This window comes from Mycteria americana, chromosome 8 (assembly GCF_035582795.1).
Source record: "Mycteria americana isolate JAX WOST 10 ecotype Jacksonville Zoo and Gardens chromosome 8, USCA_MyAme_1.0, whole genome shotgun sequence".
Classification (NCBI taxonomy): Eukaryota; Metazoa; Chordata; class Aves; order Ciconiiformes; family Ciconiidae; genus Mycteria; species Mycteria americana.
Genome location: NC_134372.1, coordinates 50,442,952 through 50,463,908, shown reverse-complemented (window position 1 = coordinate 50,463,908; position 20,957 = coordinate 50,442,952). Strand labels below are relative to the sequence as shown.

Genomic DNA, 20,957 nt, shown 5'->3' with positions numbered 1-20,957 from the left:
CCTGGAGCCATCTGTCACATGCAAGATAGATCACTACCCTGTGCAACATACAAGGGGACTCAGACTGACGAGAGGCCTTCATACGTTCTGCATCCTTCTCCCCTCCTCTTCAATACATCAGCTCGTCTGTCTCGTGAGCCCTGCCCTTGGAAGCACCCTCCTTTGGAGACAGCAATGTTTATTCACCGACAGGATCGCAGGCAGAGATGAGAGGGGCATTGTCTTCTAAAATTTGAAGGGAAGTTTGCTATCTTGCAACGTCCTGTCTGGCTCAGATCGCAACTTTGGCCTTAGAAAAACAAACACAAGGACTGATACGCTGCCACTTTTTCTTGCCTTCCTGGCAGAAAGGCAGATTTAGGAGACTACAAGTCTCTCTCATGTGTTTGTTAATATTTATTTAGAGGGATCAGTTAGTTCCCGGTGTCACAATACACCCGAGACAGGTGTGTGACGGGATGGCTCACATTTCCTGCATCCCAAAGGTATGACATCGGGGAGCTGCCATAAGAGCCAGCGCGGTGACTAGGCACTGGTGAATGCTTGCCACAAAAAGAGATCTCCCTTTCAAAGCAGAGGGAGTTTAGGTGTCTTCTAGCTGGCACCACTAAAACTGTAGAGGAAAGATGGAAGCTTATGGCTCTGCAAGACTGAGTGTGACAGAAAGCTACAGTGTGGCTACTCACACAAGGGCCACGCACGGTCTCCTGTACTGATCACTGGATTGTGAGTACTGCTGGATTTTTGTGTTTTGAAATGCCCAGGGAAAACCCTGCTCCTTGCAGAAAAGAAACTTGACGGTAATCTCCAAAAAAAAAAAAAAAAAAAAAAAAGAGTCGTCTGTATGTCACTTGCTCACCACTTTCACAGGGATGAAGGCAACAGAGCAGAACTCTGGCTTTCGGAAAGAGCTTTTTTGGCAGGGATGCTGTGTACAGTCACTCTGGTTGCTTTAGAAATCGTCGCTCGTAGAGGACGGAAAGGAAATGCAGCACTCAGGCAAGCACCAGAATGCACAGGAGCAGAGGTACAGTCTCTGTGCTAATTTCCAGTCAGAGCAAGTTCCTCCTGAGCCAGAGCAGATCTTGCCCCACGTGGCTTCCAGAACAAGGGCAGATGAGCCAAACGACTGACACGATGTCCTAGATGAGACATCCCTCCAAGGGCAGGCTGGTGTGCTCCTGCACTCACGTTGCTGTGGCCTTTCCCTTGTGTTTGAGGTAAGTTTTAAAGTTATGTTTTGATTTAGAAGCAGTTTGAGATAAATAAACTTGTCTGAATTGGCACAGGAGGACCCAAAGTTGCAGCCGGCGAGAGTAAGGACGGTGGCCGACTCCCTCCCTCCGCCACCCTGCTTGCAGTTGCAGTATCTCTGTAAACAGTTCTTTTGCAAAAGGGCTAAGTTACCCTTACAAGCAAGGAACTTTTCTGCTGTCATTCAGCAAATGCTCTATGAAACCCACCGGAGCAGAGAGATTGGTAAGACCAACAGCAAAGAAGAGAGTGCCGTTAACGCATAAAGCCAATAGCTAGAAACTGCAAATTTGCAAAACGTGTGTTCTAGATAAACTGGGTAACCGAATCTCCATGTGAGAACCTTTACACGTATGGAAACAAAACCTGAGGTTATGCATAGCAATAGGTTAAAAATATTCTTCAGACAAAGAAACTGTTTTTTCCACTTTTACTGTTGGAAAGGAGGCAAAAAAAAAAAAAGAAACAGCGGAGCCTAGAATATCAAAGCAAACGAACACGTTTGTTTCCTGAGTGTCCCTGCACAAAATGAAGTGGCAGAAAGATAAAAATATAGTCGTTTTCACAAAAAACAAGCAGCAGCAGAAGTGGTAATTAATGCCTCTGTCAAAGACAGCATCTATACATCACTCTGGAGATGGTACAGCTTTCCAAATTAAGGAGATCTTTGTGCACGTACTGTTTAATGCCTTTATCAATGACATGGGCAACAGGACAGAGCGCACTCTCGACAAGTTCGCCCACAACAGACGGTTGCCTTCCCCTCTCTTAGGGGAGACCGCATCTGGAATACTAGGTGCAGTAAAAGACAGACTTTGGTTTAGTGGAGTGAGCCCAGAAGAGGCCACAAAACTGGTCGGGGTAGGCACACAAGATGCACAAGGAGAGGCTGAGAAGGTGGGATCTGTTTAGCTGGGGGAAGAGAAGACAACAGGAAGGCCTTGCTGCTGTTTGACACGACCGAACGGGAGGGCGCAGAGAGGCTGGAGCCACACGCTTCTCAGAGGTGCACAGGCACAGGATGAGAGACTCAATATAAGAAGAAAATTTCTCCCAGTGAGGGGGGTCAAACCCTGGAACAGGAGACCAGACAGGTTGTAGGATCTCCATTCTTGGAGCTACTAAAACTCAGCCAGATAAGGCCCCTGCTCTACTCGACCCTGTTGTAAATAGGGGGTTGGACCGTAAAGCTCCAGAGGTCCCTTGCAACCAAAATTACTCCACAACTTTGTGATCTCAGATGGCAGTAGCAAGACTTGAGTGAAATGGATCTTGCCTTAGAGAGATGCATCCAAAGAGAAGGACAGCTTGGGAAAGGAACAAAACACCGCAAAAACATGTACGCAGACTTGAGGACTCCGGCAAGCAGTGAAGACAAATGCGCTATAAATGCGGCCATCAGGGACTAGAGAGTGATATGTGGTAGGCAGCAGGAAAGTCATAATGAAACGTGCTCAACCTCCAGGCAACAGAGCATGGTTTTTAACTGAACCATTTTGCCCTAGTTCTGTAGAAACAAAAGAAAAAAAACAGAACCAATGTGTGTTGCTATTGAGGGTGTAGCAGTTTGGACCAGCAGCAGCAGAAGTAGTTTAGGTAGATCACAAGCCATCGGCAAGTACCATGAAATCACCATTGCTGAGCACAAACAACTATTCCCCTTGTTCCAGACTACAGAGTTGAACACGAAGACACATTATAGTCATTAAAGTTACAAGCCTTATCCACATGCTAGTATTTGTGCTCCTCACTTCACCTGGCCTTTGTTTCCCTCTCCATAATTTAAACTGATCCAGTTTGTGTTCACATGATTGGAGGTTATTCTCCGTGACTCTCTTCTGCAAGATGATGACTGCTTGCCAAAACAATTTTAAAGTAGTGTCACTTCTTATTACCTCACTGATTCAGTGAGCAAATCTCCCCATCACATCAAGAACAATTGATTCTTATTATGATTAGTAATGTTTGTTTTCCAGTCTCTACCTGAAAAGCTGAAAGTCTTCCATAATCACACAGTCCCTCACTGTATTTATTATTCTAATACCATGGAGATCTGTGCGTGTAATCACACAGGGCCACTAAGACCCCTTCCATCGTGCTTTCTTCTAAGTTCTCTACAAAGAGATTTTCAGACAAGCAAGTGTGGTTTTTGCCCCCATCATTAGTTACTTGTCACATGACTTTTCCTTGTGTTTCTACCCTTTGTGAACAATGCGTGTCCTTGAATACCTACGTTCCATTCATGAGTGCTGATCTATGGCAGTCTGTAAGTTTGCCCCACTCTAGGACCAGCGTCAGGAGTTGTAGTTCCTCTGCTTTACTGCTGATTCCTTGCATTAGTAGACAAACATCTTGGCCATATCTGCCTGACATTATTCCATTCCCTGGCTGGTCTCCAATATCACCTGCCTTTCCATTACTTGAGTTAGCATTATTGTCTCCTTACTACCAACCCGTGTACTAACTGATTTTATTTTTGTTTATCTGCCTTTTCATTTTCTTATGGAGTGACATAAAAAGGTATTCTACCATGGCTGGACAAGACAGACAGCTCTGCCCTGGAGCTGTCTGTTCAATAGCGGGACGTAGGGATCCGTAACCCGGGAAGAACCTTACTGGACCATGTTCCCATGTCTTCTAAAATAACGCAATGGCAACGCTCATTTATGGGCTTCATTGTACTATAGCACCGTAATATCTCAAGTGGTGGGGGAATGGGAAAATGGGAAAACAGGAGAGAAAGACAGACGCTTCCGTAAATTAGGCTCTAAGAATGAGGCCACATAATACTTTACCAACACATCACAGAAAAGAGAAAAATAGTAAGGAGAAAAATTGTATTTATTCCGCTTTTGAATTCATTTCACTGGTCAGCTTCTGCCTTCTTTACGTACGTAGGCAGTCTAAAACCAGAAGTCAGCACGCGCACTGAAGCTTGGAGTAGAACAGCTAGTCTAGAGTTGAGAGGAACAGCAGCAATAAGCAGAGCTGAAGCACGCATAGTCCACACGATGCGCTAGAGTGCAGAAGACCCTATGCTAGCACCAACTGCTTCTGTCAGGCATCCAGGCAATAAGTCATTCAGACCTATTGACAGCACCTGTTTGCTCTGGCAAGGCTCCAGGGAACCCTGACCCAAGTCCAGTAAGCTAGCGGAAGGCAATACGTGACAAAGCAAAAGGCTGGTATAGGCCTGGGCTCCCAGCACTGCGAGACAGCCCATGCCAGACAGCCAAACCGTGAGGAAGGTCCAGGGCTTCTGCCCCTCAGGCAGCTTCCCCAGTGCTGGGATCCCAGGCTGAAGGCCAATATAGAAGATATAACCCCAACCTTGTTCCGACTAGTTGTTAAGCTTAGCTAGCCAGCTTCTAGGTGCCTTCCAGCTACTGGAACCCTGCTGAGGCTGTGTCTTTCTTTCGTGGCTGTCCTGTCAATAGCAAGACTTGGCCCATGCTGAGCTTCCTTCTCCTCCAGAGCGCCTCTACCCTCTCACAGTGTGGTTTGCAAAATCCCTCCCAGTCACCTCAAGAGGGTATTGTCTCCCAGCCCACTGCTGCCGCCTCCTCTTACATCCACAGTCTCTCCCTGGCCACTTCTCCTCCTTGTGGAAACCTGTCTGTGCCTCCCTTTGCCACGCACCAAGTACTTCCTTCCTCCAGCCCTCATGGGTAACGCCACCCCAGCAGGTCAGCTCATCTGGCCTCTGACAGGCCTGCACAGCCTGGGAAAATGAGGTTATGTGCCAGCCCTCACGTACAAAGACGCTTTGCACGGACGCCTTCCCCCGAGGTCCTCCTCCCACTCCCACTCCCACTCCCACTCCCGCGCGATGCTCCAGCCTCACCTGAGCTCCCTGGCAGGCTGGGCCCTGGCTCGCCAGGGCCTCCCCGATCATCCCCCGAATGCCTCCCTGCAACCGTCCTGGGTCCAGCTCGGGGCAGACCACATCTTCCCACTGCAGGTGTACAGGGTGGCTACGTGCTGGGGGTGGGGGGGAGCAGGCCAGTCCAGACAGGCTCTCATGGCCAAGGGCCATGGCCCCATGGCAGGAAGACACTCGAGGACTGGTCCGGGCTGCAGCCCCACTGGGGGCAGTCAGGGCTGCTGGAAGAGAGAGTGGGCGAGGCCAGGGCCAGGGGCTGGGCTGCCCCCAGGTTCCTGAGGCACCTGGGGGAGCTGATGGCCTCACTGCTGGCAGGTGTGATCGGGCCCAGTCTGCCCCCGGCGCCAGTTTGCCCTGCTGGGTTGGGCCCTGCTGCCAGCCCCTTTGGAAGCCGAGGACTCGAACATTGCACCTGCATCTGCCCACGAGCTGAGAAGTTCGTTCCTTTCCCAAGGAAAGCGCTAGGCACGAGGTTGCCTCGCTGCCTAGGTCCCCGTGTCTGGGGTAGGTCACCCTCCTCCTAAACATGGCCAGTCCAGACAGCACAGAGAAGAGCAGAAGCACGCTGCAAGCCAGCTCCAGGGTATACAGCTGGTGCTCCCCAGCTAAGACAGGGAGGATGGCTGTGGATCAGCCATAGAGGCACTGAGGGAGTTCTGCCAAAGCACTGCAGACCTTGTCCGAGCACCTGAGGAAGAGCAGCTCCAGACCTGTGTCTTGGCTTCTTCCTTGGTCTCAGTGCTGAAGGGGCTTTCTTTGGCACAAGCACCTCCAAAGACCAGCTTAGGCTAGTTTGTATGGCTGGCAGGGTGCTCTAGGCTACACCCACACTGTGACGCAAAGCATCTGTGAGTCTAATGCCTGAAAAATGATACTAGCACATTTGTGGTTTAATGCTAGTTTGCTATTGCAGCAGGGAAAACCTAGGTGTGGACAAAAGGCAGTGTTATGTTTGCAAAAGATGGCAACAGAGGATGTGGCTTTGAGAAATCTAAATGTCTGGAGATTTATGAGCTATATATATGCCTATACCTCCGGCCCTCTCAGTGTCCCTGGCCAAATGCTGCTGGGCTAAGAAGAAACAGAACAGTGATAATCATTGCAGAGTATTTGCATGTTAACAGACACCTCTGAGGGGACTCTGAAAGGAAGGGGGTCCCCGAAGGGAGAGCGGTCTGAAAGGAGCAGCTTTCTCTAAGAACAGGAACTGTTCATTAGTAATGGGAATTAAAGCCACAGACGCCAAGATACGTGGGGAAGAGTTCAAGGAGACAGATGCAACTTGACAGCTGTAGTAGATGCAAGACAGCATAACAAGGCAGCAATGTCATGCTGTAAAGGTCTCCTGGCCCAACAGACCCCTCGCACACCACCCTACTTATTGTTTGTCGGGGTTTTGTCTTAAGCGGCTCGGGTTATTTGGCTCTATTTGGAGGTCTAATGGCATGAAATCTCTGAAGCCATCTACCATTCACCCATAGCCCCAGCTTCTCTCTCTTTTTGTCCGGGATGGCTTTCTTTGAAGGGAAAGGATGTAGCGGGGACACGCAGCTGATGTGTCCGTCACCTTTGCATACACTGCTATCTCTCTCGTATAGATACCTCCCCTCTAACGGAGCACTGGTACCCCGGCTTTGTCCTGGGCAGGGGAGGCAATGAGATGTCTGCAGAACCTGGCAGGAGGTCTGGCAGTGTGTAATCTAGAGCTAGCTCACTTTTCCTGTCATTTGGGAGGCAGGGTCGACCGGCGGATCCCGAGTCTGCAGGAGGACAGGTGAACAGAGCAGTAGGTGATGACACGAGGCACTCTGCAAGTCGCCCCTCTGTCAGTCTGAGAAACGGCTCCCCGAGCCCTTGAGCCGCTCACCAGCACAGGGGGTCCGATGGGCATTATCTCCTCTTGACTGCACAGCCACTCCTCCCATTGCCACGGAACAAACAGACACCAGGCAACCGGTTCCTTATTACTTTATGGAGCTGACGTATTCAGCAATCAGTAACCCTGGCACTGCTGGTGCGTCACGTACACCCCGTACAGTATGAGCATTTCATGGGGTGCCATCCCCTTCTTCACCGCTGCAGCAGGAAACACCTGGCTGCCCCAGCCTTGAACGCTTAGGCACCAGCACCTGGCATGGCTGGCTCCGGCCCGGGGGGCAGCACCTCCCCACAGCAGTGGGCACCAGCACCCACCGCTCTGGCGGGGAACGGGACGCTGCGAGGGCCGACGGGCAGGCGCAGACAGGGCTGTTCCGTGCGGAAGGGCCAGGCCACCCCAGCGAGCCTCCGGCATCAGCGTGGCCGGAGCAGCCAGCGCCGGTCTGTGCCAGGCTTGCGGGGCCCGTCCTGCCCTCAGGGCCCGGTGGGGGCCTTAGAGGGTCTGAGGCGCTCTCACCGCGCCCCCGCCGGTGACAGGGCAGGCCCTGGACAGCCCGCTGCAAGGCAGAGGCAGGCCTGGGGCACTGCCGCACCTTGGGCCAAGCAAGGGTGACCCGCACAGTGGCCGAGCCAGACTTGGCGCAACAGGCGCGGAGACTGGCATGTCAGAACGTTTATTAATAAAAAAATGACACAATAACTTACTCCCTTTGTCACACAAAGGGCTCGGTAGAAAGGGCTCTGGCCTCCTAAGGTAACACAGGTAAGTGAGAGGTGGGTACTTTTCTCTTGTCCTCCGAGACAGCGGCCTTCTCCTGTCCCCAAGGGGAAGTGCAGCCAGCACAGGAGCTACTGGCCACGTGGGGCCTGGGCCCTGGGGCTTGGCACAGGAGCACCCGCGTGCCCCTGCCTGCAGCTGGTTCGCAGGCAGCACAGACCAACACAGGGTGCAAATGCAGAGTATATGGAGACCACAGGCACGGGATGCCAGAGGGTGTGCAAGCTGCAGTGGAGGAGGAGAGAGAAGTGGCTGCTTCTCCCCGTAGCGCTGAGGGGTCTGTGGAGCACGAAACGTGAAGCAGCAGGACAGCGGCCGCGTGCAGGCAGGGGGATGTGGGGCTGGCTGGAAGCAGCCCTGCCTGCCTGCCTGCTGCCTCACACAAGCTCTAGCCTGGCAGAGGCAGGAGGCCAGCTGTGGCTACTTGTCACACTCCAGATCCTGGGCCCCCTCAGCGCCCTGGTAGTGCATCTCACAGAACTCCTGAATGCGGCTGCAGGCCTCCAAGATCATCTCCTCGGGCACGGTGATCACCACACGGAAGAAGTTTGGGTACTCAAAGCACTGAAACGAGAAAGGATGAAGCTGGCAGATTACCTGGGATAGCGCTGTAGTTTCAGAGCCCTGCCTCGGGGCCACGTGCTGTGTCAGCAAGTGAAAATGGGCAGTGTAGGACAGACTAGAGGACAGCAGGGCTGGGCGCTTGCTCCCTTCGACTGTCTTTTCTGTTCCAAGCAAATCTGTTCCAAGCAAATCTCCCATCTCCGTCTGCATAGACATGATGCTGTGAGGGTGACAGGCCAAAGGACTCTGCGTGGACTACGCAGGATCCAGGGGATGGGCTGGAAGGAGCTAGGGAAGGAGAGGGCTGGAGAGTATCCAAGGCCCCGTGCGTATTCAGTGCTGGAAGTGGAGCTGGAAGGAGGGGGGCACAGGGCACAGATGTTCTCAGCCTGTTGTCTGTCCTAGTGCCTACAGGGGTGGGGGACTGGAAATAGGGCGAAGAAAGGAACATAGGCAGTAGCAGTCCCGGGCCTCTGAGGGAGCGGCTTCAGCAAGGAGGTATGGGGGTACATGGGGTTCAGGGATACAGCTCTGCCAACTTGAGAAATACAGAGCAAGCCTGGAGCTGGGAAGATCCTGGCAGCCTGACTGAGAGCTATTAGTGGGCCAGAGACCGCCAGTCCCCATCCCTACACACTGCACTTGGAGCTCACGGCCAGCACATACACACCATTACAGACCACGGACACGGCACGCACAACTCCCAGCCTGTCCCCAGAGCTCAGGGCTGCAAACCCCTGTCGCTTCTGTCCCCAGGCTCCCCGGGGCTCTCAGCGGTAGGCTCACCGTAGCTGGCAAGCAGAACACAGACTGCTCCGAGATGAGTCGCTCAGTGAACTCCACATCATTTTCAAACTCGGGGAAATGCTCCATCTCAATTCCAACCTGCAGCAGAGGGATGTAACATGGCAACCAAAGGCACCAAAACTATCTGCAGTGTCCCTGCTTACCCACGTGGCCCCACAACTTCCCAGTCAAGGGCAGCGGTCTGCCCTCAATTTTTGCTCATGATTTGGGCTGACTGGAATGTAAGACACAAACAGAAACATATAAATGAAAACTGGGGCTTCTTTTAAGAAGTATTCATGAACTATGTAAAGCTGGAATTTCAGTTAAGGACAACTTTAGTAAAAAAAAATGATGGCAAAGATACAGTAACCAATTAGAAGTGAAAAGGAATAAACAAGATCTTGAAAAAGAGCTTGGGAGAGAACTCTAGTCAATATACATTAATAAGTCTGTCATGCAAGAAATCCATATGGTAAGAAAAAGACAAACGAATGTTTTGGTTTAAAAAAACCCCAAAGATAGCAAGTTCTAGAACATCACAAACAAAATAAATCCTTGCAGGATGATATAATTGGTAAAACGACACTGAAGTGCCAAAATGGTCAATAAATATTTCCGTTCTGTATTTGGAAAGGAGGAGGCTGTCCCTTTATCACATAAGGACAGTGATATCCTGGCCACTTGTTTACAACCAAAGATTACTTTAAACATCTCATGAAAATATTCTTAAACAAACCAGGCGAGAGATAATTTGTATGCAGAAGTTCTGAAAGAGCCAGTGGAAGAAAAATTTTACCCGATGATTCAATTTGAACTAAATGTTCAGATGCAGCAGAAATACAATAGGTGTGAAAGAATCTCAGAGCTGCGCCTCTACACAAAGAGCATGAGCAGAATGACCTGTGTAGCTCTGCGTAAGACTGGAAACAGGGTCAACTGATAGAGGCTTATCTATAGAACATGAGTGAGACTGATATTGCAGTATTCTCCAGTTCTGGGTCCACATTTTTAAAAGCTGATGAAAAACTGGAGACACTATGAGACCGAAAAAAAAAAAAAAAAGTGTTAAACTTAAGCGACTTAAATGTCTCAATCGAGCTCACTGAGATGAAAAAGGAAATTTCACCACATCATAAAAAGTTAAAAAAACCCAGGTACGGAAGAAGGCAGAAAAAGAGGCAACAGCATAGGCAGAAGACAGACATCCTAGTAGGAAGAAGGCTACATCTTCAACAGGAGATATGATAATCTGACTTGTGGCGTAGGGGCTTCCCATTGCCAGCAGGCTTCAAATCCAGGCAAAACAACGTTGTCTTGCAAAGTACAAGTCATTGAGCTCTGTGCAGGAGCAAGTGGGCTAATGTACCAGCCTCTGCTCTGCGAGAAGTCAACAACATATTCTGGCCTTCTAAAGTGACCAAGGGATGCGTCTGCTGCCCAGGGCAATGTGAAAATGCACGGTAACGGAGACCTGGTGCCAAGCACCAGTCTGAAACCGTTGACAAGCATTGGCAACGAGACCTGGTGTGAGTGTTGATGATCTGGAAATGGCACGTCACTCTCCTTGCTTACCATGAGGTACATGGCTCCGGCGGGCCGGACAGGCTGGAGGCCAGGGATAGCAGATAAGGCAGCATAACAAAGGTCAGCATTGGACTGCAAAGCAGAAAGGAGACATTTCAAAACAGGAGAAATTCCAGGAAGCAGCTCAGCAAATGGAAGCCAAGCTCTGGACCAGGACTATAAACAGGTTTGCCCACTGCAAATAAAGGGACAACAAATGCAAACAGCATGGGTGATCATGGCCTTGAGCACAGCAGGTGAGACTGAGCTGAGCTCAGCAAGTCAGTGCCAAACATCCCATCCCCTGGGTCACCAGCTCCAGCTGCAGGGCTGGGCTGCCTGAACCTTATCACAGCCAGTATTTCTGCCCCAGTTACCATGTCTCCTGCTGGAATTGGATTTGTTGGGCTCTCCTAGTCACAGACAGAACTGCACCTTGAAGCAGGGCGGGGAGGGATGATGAGCTGAAAAGATACGACTCTCCAAACAATCCACGAACAAACCGTGCTGACCTGTTACAGCCTGTTTACCTTGAGGATGCTGAGGGTGTTGTGGTAGAACTCAGGGGGTGTTCGGTGCAAGATACGTTCCAGTGCTCCTTGAACAATTGTACAGGGTCCTAGGATCCTTTGACTCAGTCTTAGAAGGCCATCCCTGATCTGAAAAAACACGGTGATATTTGCTGCTCAGGACGTGCTTCCCTGAAGGAAAGGGACAGCTCCAAGGCCTACTCTGTATTTCTACAGCTGTTCACACCCCTCTCTTCAGGGAGCATACAGAGTACTAAAGACCATTTGCTTGACTATATGCCAGGTATTTGCAGACCGTTTACAGTGTCATTCTCTCTTCCTCAGTTGCAGATTGTAACACCAACAGAGACAACCTTTGGAGCTTCCCAATCTGACTCAAGCCAGGCTGGAATATAGCTACTACAGATAAAGCCAGAGCTGTTCCAAATACCACTTTGCGTTTCCCTTAGGTTTGGGCCCACAATCCACACTTTCAAAGCCAGGTAGGGACAACCAGCATTAGCTCTTCTGCTCACTCAGTTGGTCCTCTCTTCTCCCTCTTCCTCTGCAGAAAGCCCTCTAGGTGGAAGGGTCACTGTAGTAGATGGTTGTCCTTGTAACACAGCTGAACAAATAGCCAGGTAAAGCACTGGCAGCGCTGCGAGGTGCTTTGTACTTACTTTTGAGAGAAACCATATAAGAGCACATAGAGACCACAGGTGGACTCCACGTGCTGGATAAGCCATGCAATACCTTCAGCGCACACTGGAGCTATTTGAGAGGAGAAAGAATTAGGAGCACACAAAAAGGACAAGGCATATACGGAGGAGCAGCGGAGACAAGGAGCGTGTTACAGTGCAGATGTGGGTAGAAGGCCGTGTATGGGAGCAGGTGGAGTAAGGAAGGGACATGAAAAGCCTAGAGGTGCCGAAAAGCATGTAAGCGACTGGGTGACGCCCACGTGAGAGCAAAAGAGCAGTACATGCGTGTATCAGTTAAAGCCCTGGCGACCCACACACTGAAGACACTGCAGGGCTGTTGCCAGGACAGCGACACTCGGCAGTCCTCACCTCATTACCGAAGATGTCTCTCCTGTCATGAATTAGGATCCAGCCCATCCGCCAGCCAGGGACTAGCCACCGCTTTGCCAAGCCACCGCAGGACAAGATTGGCACATTGGTGCTGAGAGTTGCAATGGGTTCATATTTGCAGTCAGCAAACACCTGTGACAGGAGGCTGTGTTAGGGCTGTCCCTACCTCTTACTGTGAGAGCTGTGGGGGCGTGCAAGAGGCACAACAAGAAGGGAGGCAGGGAAGCCACGGGAAATTGATGGCGAAAGCTCCCAGCTTCAAGGTATGAACATGGTAAGCGCACTCACACGAAAGCGACCCGTTTGGGAAGAGGAAAGGAGCTGGACATGAGAGGTACCCCCAGGACTGCACACCAGAGGACTGGGAGCTCCAGGCGCGGACCCGGGCACAGTATAGGGGAGTGGAGCTGCCGCTCACCTCTGGAGACCTGGCTGCCATGGCCAAAGGGCAAGTGCCTCAGAAAGGACAGGCAGCGTGGGGGTGCAAAGGACCGCAGCTGACACTCACCATGTCTCCATAGATCTCGTCAGCAAGGATGGGCACGCACTGTCTTGATGCCACTGTGGGAGAGAGGGCATTCAGCCTGGCCACCCGGCACCCTCCGTGGGAGCAGACTTGCCCTTTGCTGCAGGGCCTGGCAGGGCTCTGAGGGAAGCTCTGTCCCAGGGCAGAGGGTCCCTATCTTCCCCCTACAGACCGTTCATTCGGAAAGCCCAAGCATTGGAGATCCCTGCCCTGGCTGAGCCTAGTTCTGCTCTCACCTGGGGGGGCAGGCAGCACAGCCCTCCCACCGACAGGCCAGGGCTCAGGAAGCGTAGGGCTCCCTGGGAACGCTCTCCCTCTGCGGAGCCAGAGCGGACAGACGAGCAGTCCAAGCCACACAGAGCGTTTGAGGAAGAGCGAGACACACGCTCTGCCTGTTCTCGCCCAGATAAGGCAACACCTTCACACCGACCGAGCCCTGCTTCCTGAGCTGGAGTCAGTGATGAGGAGAGGAGCAAAGCCCTGGGCCATGGTGATCAAGACGTGGGCAATGTGGGCAGACACTAGACTGCAACCACGCCCCACATACACACAGGCAGGCTCACCTGCCAGGATCTTCTGGAGGTGGCTCTTGCTGAACACAGAGCCACAGGGGTTTGACGGGTTGTTCACAATGAGGCAAGCTGTCTTCTCATCCACCAGAGACTCCAAGTGCTTCAAATCAATTTCCCAGGCCTTCTCTGGCTAGTGAAGTGAAGAGAAGGGGAAGTAACGCCTGAGGAACGGGACTTGCCACACAGAGTGAGGTGTGACAGGGTGCCCGGGGTTGCTCAGGTCATCTTCACCCACTTCCCAGGCAGGGCCAGGGTATTTCTGAGAGGCAGAAATATCAGGGCTGCCCCTTCCAGTCCTGCCACCACTTACCAAGAGGTTGTAGAGTTTGACCTCAATCCCCATAGACAATGCCAGAGTCTTGTAGAGGGAGAAGCCAGGCCGTGGCACCAGGATGTTCTGGCCTGGGTTGGCCAGCACTGCCAAGGCAAGCTCTATGGCCTGGCTGCAGCCACTCGTTAAGATGACGTCCTGTAAAGAGCACACAGGTGTCAGCGGAAAGCACAGCCACTCTGAAGTGCCCTAGCCACGTGGGAGTGACATAATGCCCAGGCTCTGCCAGGTGAGAGCTTCTCGGCCAAAAAGACAAGTCCAGAGCCTGACTGAAGCCTCCTGCAGGAAACCTCCTGACTGCAGGAAACCTCCAACAGCTGGAGAGCTCAGCCTTCTCCTGAGGAGGGTGGAGAAGGGCTCAGGGCAGGGGGTGAGAGCAGCAGGAGGCCACTGTGGGACAAGGCCGTGGGCTAGCCTTCAGTCCCACAGCTGGGCAGGGGAGGGAGAGAGCTAGCGCAGGGCGCCCGTGCCGTGGGGTCCAGCCATGGGCAGCAGCACCCTGCCTGCGCTACAGCGGGAGTGCCTCAGCCGGGCACCAGTACCTGGGCCTCCAGTGGTGCCTCTGGGCAGTTGTAGTACGCGGCCACTGCTTCCCGGCAGGACTGGTAGCCTGGGGAAAGAGGAGCCAAACACGGAAGGGAGGTTTTTACAGACCATTTCCTTTTTCTTGCCAGTACAAGGCTCACAGCTGCCACCCAGCTGGGGGAAGCCTGTTTGTTAGTGACACTGTCCCAAGGTGACAGAGACTGTCCTGCCTCAGGCCAAGCACCGTGCAGCCCCAAGGCTGGGCCAGGCAGGCCAACAGCAGGGACAGGCCCCGGGGCAGGGAGGCAGGCTCTGGCCCCAGCACGTCCTGGACACAGAACGGACAGGAGCAGGGTGGAGGGCAGCCAGGGAGCTGCTCTGACCCAGCAGGAGGCCAAGTGCTATGACATGGCCTTCACTGTTTAGTGATGGCACAGGGGCAGCCCTCCCTGTCACCACATGGTGTCCGGTGAGACAGGCATGATCTATGCTCTGTGCATGCTTTTTGCACCAACTGCAAACGAGGCTCATGTTGTCTGTGAAGTCAGGGAGCCCAGGGGGAGTCCTGATCCCGGCAGATCAGAAAGGAACTTGGCTGCAACCCACGGCAGGGAGACACAGTCCTGAGCCCTGCTGGGTGCCTGAAACCCCACCTGCTCTAATGGCTGGGGGAGCAAACACAGCTTCTGCAGGAGGCTCTGGGCCTCAAACAGATCGTGCGGGGAACGGGACTCAGGTGTATCTGGGGGATACACATGCTTGTGTGCTCATGGGTGCTACTGGAAAGATGTCTGTGGGCTGCATATAACTGCTGTGGGGTAGGAGCTGGCACATGGCTTCGTCCTACTCTCACAGGAAGAGCTTTGTCAACTTACCAACAGATGGAGCATAACCGTTGTAACGTCCTGAGTCCAAAACCTCCTTCACAGCCCGTGTGACCTCATCATTTGTGGGAAGGTTTCCAAAGACCGTTGGGTCTCCTTTTTGAAGATTTAAAAATAGTAATGTTCTTACTGATCTGTGTCAGGCACAGCGCTGTGTGGTTGTCTGGCCTATGCCTGGGTGCTCGCACAAGCTTTGTGCTTCAGAGCCCTGCAATCTGCCAGCCACACAGTCGACCCCACTGCCCAGAGGCTTCAGCCACAGCACTATGCTCACCTAAGGACAAGGAGATCATAGCTTTCTTTGGGTTGGGCTCCACCTTCATGCTGTCTACGATGGCTCGGACAGGATTGAAAGTCTTCTTTGACATTTCAGAAGCCCTGACAGCCCATCTTGGCTTCCGGCCCTTCACCTTTCCCAGCGATATGCTGGTCCCATTGGTCTTGAGATGAACATCCAGCACAGGGGCATGATCTCCATGGCCATTCACTTGGATCAGGTACGGGTCCATCCTGAGAGCTGTCGGTGTGAAGTGGATTTCCTGGGCTTAGTTAACATATGCCAAACAAGGGATCTGCCCGTTTGGGGACAGCCCATGACTCTCCAGAAGTAAAACTTCTGAAAGCTGTAGACCCTACCTACTGCCTGTGGACAACTCAGCCAGCAGCAGCAAGTAGGGCTGTATTCGCGGCCAGAATGGAGCGAAACCCCACACATAAGTGAGAGCACAACGTAGTCGGAAAGACAAAGGCATCTCTCTGTGCTAGCTGCACCACTGCCTAGCATGGACTTGCTGTGCTGAGGAGGAGCAGGCCCCGCTAAAGCCAGCAGCCGAGAGTTAGCAGCATGTTGTAGTCACTGCTTGACTGCAGTCAATGTTCCACTGACAGAGGGGACAGGTCACCCCCCTCCATCCCCCAAGCTCTCAACTTGCACGCCTCAAGCTGCAACCACAAGGATCAGCCCACTACGTGTGCTCACGTCCAGAACGTCCCTCCAGTCTGCAGACAGACATGTAGCACTGTTTAAATCAAATCTCAGATGCCAAAAGGTAGTTCTGGTCCAATGTTGTCAGGATGCACTGGGCAGCGGCAGGGTATAGGTTACAGACACTTGCCTCTGCCAGCAGAGCAACAGGGAGCAACAGCCCAGCCCAGAGACCCTAGATCAAAAGGGCAGTGCTTAGAAAATGGAGCAAGACTGCTACGGCCAGGAAGGAAACCAGGGAGGTGGCACCACCCCAAGCAAAGGGCCTGTAGTCCTGCCTGAGGCTGGGCAACACGCACGGCACAGCAGAGGAACAGCTGCCTTCTAGGCCCCAAAATGCACACAAAAATGACTTGCATCTATACCCAGAGCAGAAGGCAGACCCAGCCAGCAAAAACCTTACTTATGAACCGATGCGGACTTGGGGCTTTCCACCTGCAGAAGGTTCGGGACCGGGCACAGGGCAGGCAGAGACCTCCTGAGCCACCAAGCCCAGTGGTGCTGCTGCTGGCACACTGTCTTGTCATCCTGCCATAAACCGCTTATGCTGCCCGTACCGCCCTATTTCTCTGCTCCACTGAAAGGCAATTCAGTGAACAGTGGCCCTTTCCTGATGGCAGTTACTTAGCCCCATGCTCGCAGATATTCACAACACAGCTACCCCTTCCTTGCTGCAGGGACTGAGCTGGAAGGGTTGTAGCATTGCCTGGTTTGTGCAGGATTTGCCATCTGAACAAATCTCACTGCTTCAGTGAAGTTTGCACCTAGAGATGCCCCATGCTGCTGCAGTTACTCTGCCAGCAGTGCCTCATTAGCCTGTTTATAGCAACTCAGGCTGATCTAACAGGGTCACAAAGCAAGACTTCAGCTTGTCTGCTGCTAATACCTTCTGGGTCGCCTTTCTACCAAGAGAAAGGCAGCTGAAGAAACATGCAGCAGGGCTGCATAAAAACTGAGCAGAGAAACGAGCCATATAGGGCTGAGTCCCAAATGCACAGTGCAGAGTCTATCCCAGCAGAGCCTTCACACCACCCTGCAACATGGTTCTCATGCAAAGGGGAGCTGTGGACACAGGCACAACAGATGCCTTCAATGTTGGCAGCCAGGGAAGATCTCCCCGCTTCTCCCCCTGAAAGAAGCAAGGTACCAGAGCATAGTACTTTACCTTCTACAGCACAGAGAGGGAGACACCAACAAGCTTGGGGGTCCAGTCCCTACTTTTCATCCAGGATAAATCCCCTTGAGAAGAAATTCCTGCAAATTCTTGCCCATGAAATAAGCCCCAAAACTGGGCGTTGGGGCTGAATCGTTTAGCCATTGGCTCACAGAGAGGGCTGCTCTCCCCACCCAAAAACGCCCTCTCCTCCCCATTGCAACTGTGTTCACTTCAAACACCTGGAACATGCCTGCACATTAACTCTTTCTGGGGGGGAGCCTACACAGGGACACAGCTTGGCTTCCTGGAGGCCCTGGGCTGCCACCCTTTTGCACCGCTTCCCTCAGTCCTCAAAGACTGCGGGGGAGAAATCTGCACAGAGTCCAGGTATTCCAACCCTAGCACCTTGCAATGCACCAAGAGTGGACTGATGGACCCCAAAGCCTGCAGAAATCATCAGTGTGTCCCGACCTCAAAGGCTCTGGGCTCCCAATGCACCAGCTGAGAAAGGACAGTTTGTGGCATCATTACAATCAGGAGACATCTTCCTCCACAGGCTGAAGGGTGGCAGGCATTTCCCTAGATGGTGTCTTGGAGGCAGCAGGACCTGAAGGGTTAAAGGAAGCTCAGGTTGCCATGGGTTTGGGGTTTTTTTCTTTTTTTTTTTCTTTTTTTTTTTTCTTGCTGCAAGGCCGAAGCAAACTCGTAATTTTGGCAGCTAACAGAAATTATGCAATTCTTCCCTCTCTGATGGTACTGCAAAGCACAGATGACACCATTCCCAGAAGGCCCTTTTTTGCTAAGTGATGTGAAATCTATGCCTTCCTGTCCCTTGACTCCTGCAGGCCTGGGATAAATAAGAGAGGCATCTGCACCCTCCCTGTCTTCCAAGGGCTGCTCCAAGTCTTCCTTACTGCCTTGGCAGCAAATGGCCGGAGATCAAAGAGTTGCTCAGGGACAAGAGGGATCCTGCTAATCTTGCAAACAGGCTGCTGATGCCTTCATTGCAGAGGTCACTGTGATTTTTGCCCGTTTACATCAGCTCCTGCGTGGGAGGAGGAAGGACCACTTGTGCTCAACCCATGCCCACCACACCACCAGCAATAAGGCTGCACCTCCCCAGGTGCAAGCAGTGGCCCCTTCCCTCAGCACTGGGGCTGGGGGGGTGCTGCTGGGGAGTCATGACCTGCCGTTGACCACAGTGCTGCCATGGGCACTGCTGCGGCCCCAATGGGGCCAGGGACTCAGGGCTGGAGGTAGGTTGGGAGGTGGTGGGGTGCAGCCAGTAGGTCTGGCCATGGTCCCCAGCCCCAGGCTGGCTGGAAGGCCTCCCACAGCAGCCACCCTGCCGGGGCTTTGGACAAGGAATAGCGTATTTCAAAAACACTTTGCAAAGAAATGTCTTGTATTGAAGCTGCTTGGACTGTCTTCTGCTGAGAGCAGCACAGTTCCAGACTATTGTCCCTCTTCTTTTTACTGAAGCCTGATATGAGCGACCTTCAGAAGTTCATGCGGGCCCTCTGCAAGCACGTATGGGATATTTTCTCGCTTTCCCCAGCTGGGCCCATCTCTTGCCATGCTGCAGCCCTGCCAGGGTTAAATGTGGCAGTGGGAGGCCTCAAGGACGATGCTGCATGATCTGCCTAGCAACAACCCCAAAGCTGACGCAACTGGAGCTCTACCCATAATGCTGCACACAGCAGTGGGGTTCAGGGGAGGGCATGGTGGAAGCCTGCTGCCAAGAGGGGAAGAAAAATGTGGCTCTGGAGACATAGGTAGACCTAGTTACATAAGGCTGAGAACCTGGCCAGAAGCAGGGGGAGGACAGTGGTGTACAATGGGGTCAGTGGGTTTCTCCTGTTATTGCTATGCCTTTCTCCTCCCTCTGCATGACTCCAGTCCTTCTCTGGATGCTCTCACATGGGGTCTGCACCCCACCACCACCTTGTGGTGCACAGAGCCTCCCAGGGCTGAAGCATGAGCACACAGCTCAAGACTTCATATTCTACGAATATGGCCAAGCCACCCCTTGTATGGCGCGGTGAAAGAGGTGGCCATACCCTGCAGGATGCATTTCTGCCAGCAAGGCAGCTGGCTGTCTTGACCGTCAGGACCTCTGTACCCCACTAGCCCTGACCAGCCTCCCCCCTGCAGTTTGCTCCTCTGTCTCAGCAGCTTTCCCCCACAGGTATCTTGTACCACTTCAGCTCCCTCTTTCTTGTATAGCTTGAGCAATTGATTTTTGTCTGTTCCCCGTGGAAGGAGAAACTGGTGATGGCTTCAATGTCTCTTTGGTACTGCCTTGCTCTGGTACCAGGACTGCCCAGAGTCCCATTTCTGTGAACAGAGGCCAAGCCGGCAAGAGCAAACAGTTCCCTCTTCCAGGACCAGCCACAGTTACAAAGCAGGACTGACAAACGGCTGCTTGAGTGGAGCACTGGCTCAAGCATCGCTGCACCGACAAACCCGTGTCTCCGTCAGGCTGCAGGTAGGACATGCACCAGTCGAGTTTTGCCTATGTACCCTGCACCCCCATTCAGGGTGCGCTGCTCCAGGGACAGACACCCAGCTGGTGCTCTGCACAAAAATCCACCAGGGTCAATAACAAATCACTTTGCTAGTTACCTCCTCACATTTTGCTTTTATTTTCAGCAATTTCTATCTGCTCCTTTCTGACACTGGTACAGCCCAAACCAGTTCAGGGCTGGTATCCACAAATATGTGTGTAGCCTAATCTCTGTTTGGTCTCTGCATTTCCAGTTGAATCAGCTTTTAATAACCAAATATGTGATTTTTCCTTTTTGTTTTTTTTTTTTTTTTTTAAATCCATTTATTGTTAATCTCTCATTTAGATGAGCAAATAGCCACAAAGTCTCCTTGGCTCTCATGAATTTTGTGACTGTTTATTGATTCCCACAGCATATTCAGCTTTATAACACTGCAGCAGGTTTCCTGAAATGCAAGGGACAAACTGTGTCTGTTACAGGTCAGGTCACATGGGCACTCTGAAAATGCACATATTCACAGTTAAATCTGCCTTGCGGTGTGGACAGGGCTGCTATGCCAAACCTACATATAGCTGCATGAGTCTCTGATCAAACCATGATGATGGTTGTGCCTCCACCAATCTTAATTGCCCAGCATTCACCTGAAATGGAGCACAGCACCTGTCATCATTTTGCATAATCAGAGCAGAAAATCGGCTCCAAAAAAAACCCAGCTAGGTTCTACAAAGCTGTGCAAACGTCGTGTTTAAAAGCCAGAAAGATGGCACAATCCACACAGAGTGATTCAAAAATATACAGTAGCTATTTTATCTGTCTGCCTGTACTTAGGATCAATTTTGATTTGATCTCAGAAATAAAAATCTGAAAGACATTAAAAGGCAAACTGCACAGTCTAGCTAGAGATGCCTCATTCTGGAACAGCAGCCTGTGTACAGCAAGCGGATTGCAGGGTGCTCTTGCTACCTATGTGAGCTGGGCTTCGGAAAGGGGAGCACGGGCAGCTGGGGCCTGTCTGGTCTCTGCACTTCTTCTGAAAGTGGAACGAGGTGGCTCACGCTGCACACGAGTGCAGGGCATGGCAGTAGGGACAACGATGCTCTGTCTAGGCTCCTGGTAGAGCTCTCTTGTGCAGGGCATGGCAGTAGGGACAACGATGCTCTGT

General features: G+C 52.1%; 2 protein-coding genes across 2 annotated transcripts in view; both read right to left on the bottom strand.

The window, feature by feature from the left end:
- Nucleotides 1-20,957, bottom strand: part of ADAT1 (adenosine deaminase tRNA specific 1) — a 118,108-nt gene that overhangs the window by 92,502 nt on the left and 4,649 nt on the right. The window lies entirely within an intron of this gene.
- On the bottom strand, nucleotides 8,091-15,656 carry TAT (tyrosine aminotransferase). Its single transcript, XM_075510089.1, has 11 exons — nucleotides 15,422-15,656; nucleotides 15,139-15,243; nucleotides 14,281-14,348; nucleotides 13,718-13,876; nucleotides 13,399-13,537; nucleotides 12,818-12,870; nucleotides 12,289-12,441; nucleotides 11,240-11,368; nucleotides 10,719-10,802; nucleotides 9,144-9,242; nucleotides 8,091-8,357 (listed from the first exon to the last, which is right to left on the bottom strand). Exons 1-11 carry the CDS (start codon nucleotides 15,654-15,656, stop codon nucleotides 8,214-8,216), a joined length of 1,368 nt encoding a protein of 455 aa, XP_075366204.1. The 3' UTR covers nucleotides 8,091-8,213.